Here is a 1381-nt window from a genome sequence, read left to right as displayed (position 1 = left end):
TGTGACGGGTGACGATGTCGGAGTTGCCGGTGACCAGCTGAGGGCCCATCTCCGTCGGGTGGGCGATGGCTTCGAGTCTCATGATGAGACTCTCATCTCTGCGTCCAAGCGCCTTAGGGGGAGGATGTCCGACTGCAGGCCGTTGTCGCACAACCTCATTACGTAGAGGAGTGCTTCCGCAGGATTGAGCTACTGCAGCACGCAGTGGCCGATCAGCCACTTCGATATGTTCAGCAGCAAATCCGCGGCTCCGAATGACGAGCGAGGTAGGCCTGGGAGTCCCAGGCTGGGACGTATTCCACAACCTCAATCTCACCGGTCTCGGCGTTGTATTTCATGCGCCTTTTCATCTTGGCGCTCACTGGGGAGAAACCGCATTCGTCCTCGCGCACCGGTTCGCCTTTACGGATCTTGGCGAAGATCTTGGCCGAGAGTAGATACCTTGAAGGGGCATGTACATTGTACGCCTTCTCGAACTTCTGCCGCATCAGCTCCACAGCAGGGTCGGGTTGAGCCTCCGAGCCCTTCGCTTTGGTACCGAAGAGGTACCAGGGCGGATGAGACGTCGTACTGGGCGGTAGGCATAAGCTTCTCGCGGATGAAGCTCACGACTTCAGGTGGGAGTATAAGCTCGGAGCCGGGGTACAGACCAGACTGTTCCGGGACTTCAGCGTTCTCTGGTACCGCTTCGCCAACGTCGATGGTAACAGCCTCCCCGGAAGTGACTCCGCAACTGGCGCCACTTTGCAGAGGCCCAGGATAGGGGGCGGCAGTGGTGCCCGGGTTCCCGCTGGCCGTGTCGAGACCGAGAGTCGTGCCGACCGGACCAGCACCGCCGGGAGCGGGGCCGCTGCCCGAGGCCATCATGTGGGGCTGCATGATCAATCCCTGACTGTCGACGCGGATGCCTCTGCCGAGAGGGCCTTGGCCGTCGACGGGTGTGCCGTCCGAATTGGAGCTGCTCGCAGGAGAGGACATTGCAGCAAGCAAAGTCTGAGACACAGCTGGACGTCGCGATTGAACAAGATCGCCATGGGGGAGCCGAGCTCGCCACCCCGGTAGCCGCGCAACCCAAAGACCTATTCGGCGCGGCAGCTGCCGCTTGAGCTAGGCCGGGTGCAACGCTGCAGCATCATGGGTCCGAAAGAACGGAGGGAACCTCAAAACGTTGGAAGCCTATTAGAAGGGTTCCTCGGGCCGTCGGGACCATCGCACTGAACGGACCGCACTAGGTTGAAGGCGGTGGCACACGCCGCCTGCCCTAGCGCAGACTCGCCTCGTATTCTCGAGGCATGAAATAAGTTATGCACGGCATGCACCGGCTGCCTTCGTAATGTCGTGCTGATGTTCGCACGTACGTACGAACCGTTTCGCTACGCAC

The 1381-nt window shown here is 60.7% G+C and overlaps 1 protein-coding gene across 1 annotated transcript; it reads right to left on the bottom strand.

Moving 5' to 3' along the window:
- Window positions 1-230: 230 nt before the first annotated feature.
- On the bottom strand, window positions 231-978 carry Pmar_PMAR002817 (hypothetical protein; the record flags this gene model as incomplete). The annotated part of the gene is made up of 2 exons (XM_002787110.1): window positions 231-441; window positions 572-978. The coding sequence occupies 2 exons, from the start codon at window positions 976-978 to the stop codon at window positions 231-233; spliced, it is 618 nt and encodes a 205-aa protein (XP_002787156.1).
- Window positions 979-1381: the final 403 nt, after the last annotated feature.

The sequence above is a fragment of the Perkinsus marinus genome (assembly GCF_000006405.1).
Source record: "Perkinsus marinus ATCC 50983 genomic scaffold scf_1104296930308, whole genome shotgun sequence".
Taxonomy (NCBI): domain Eukaryota; phylum Perkinsozoa; order Perkinsida; family Perkinsidae; genus Perkinsus; species Perkinsus marinus.
The sequence above is the reverse complement of the archived record's forward strand: the minus strand, read 5'-3'. Positions and strand labels throughout refer to the sequence as shown.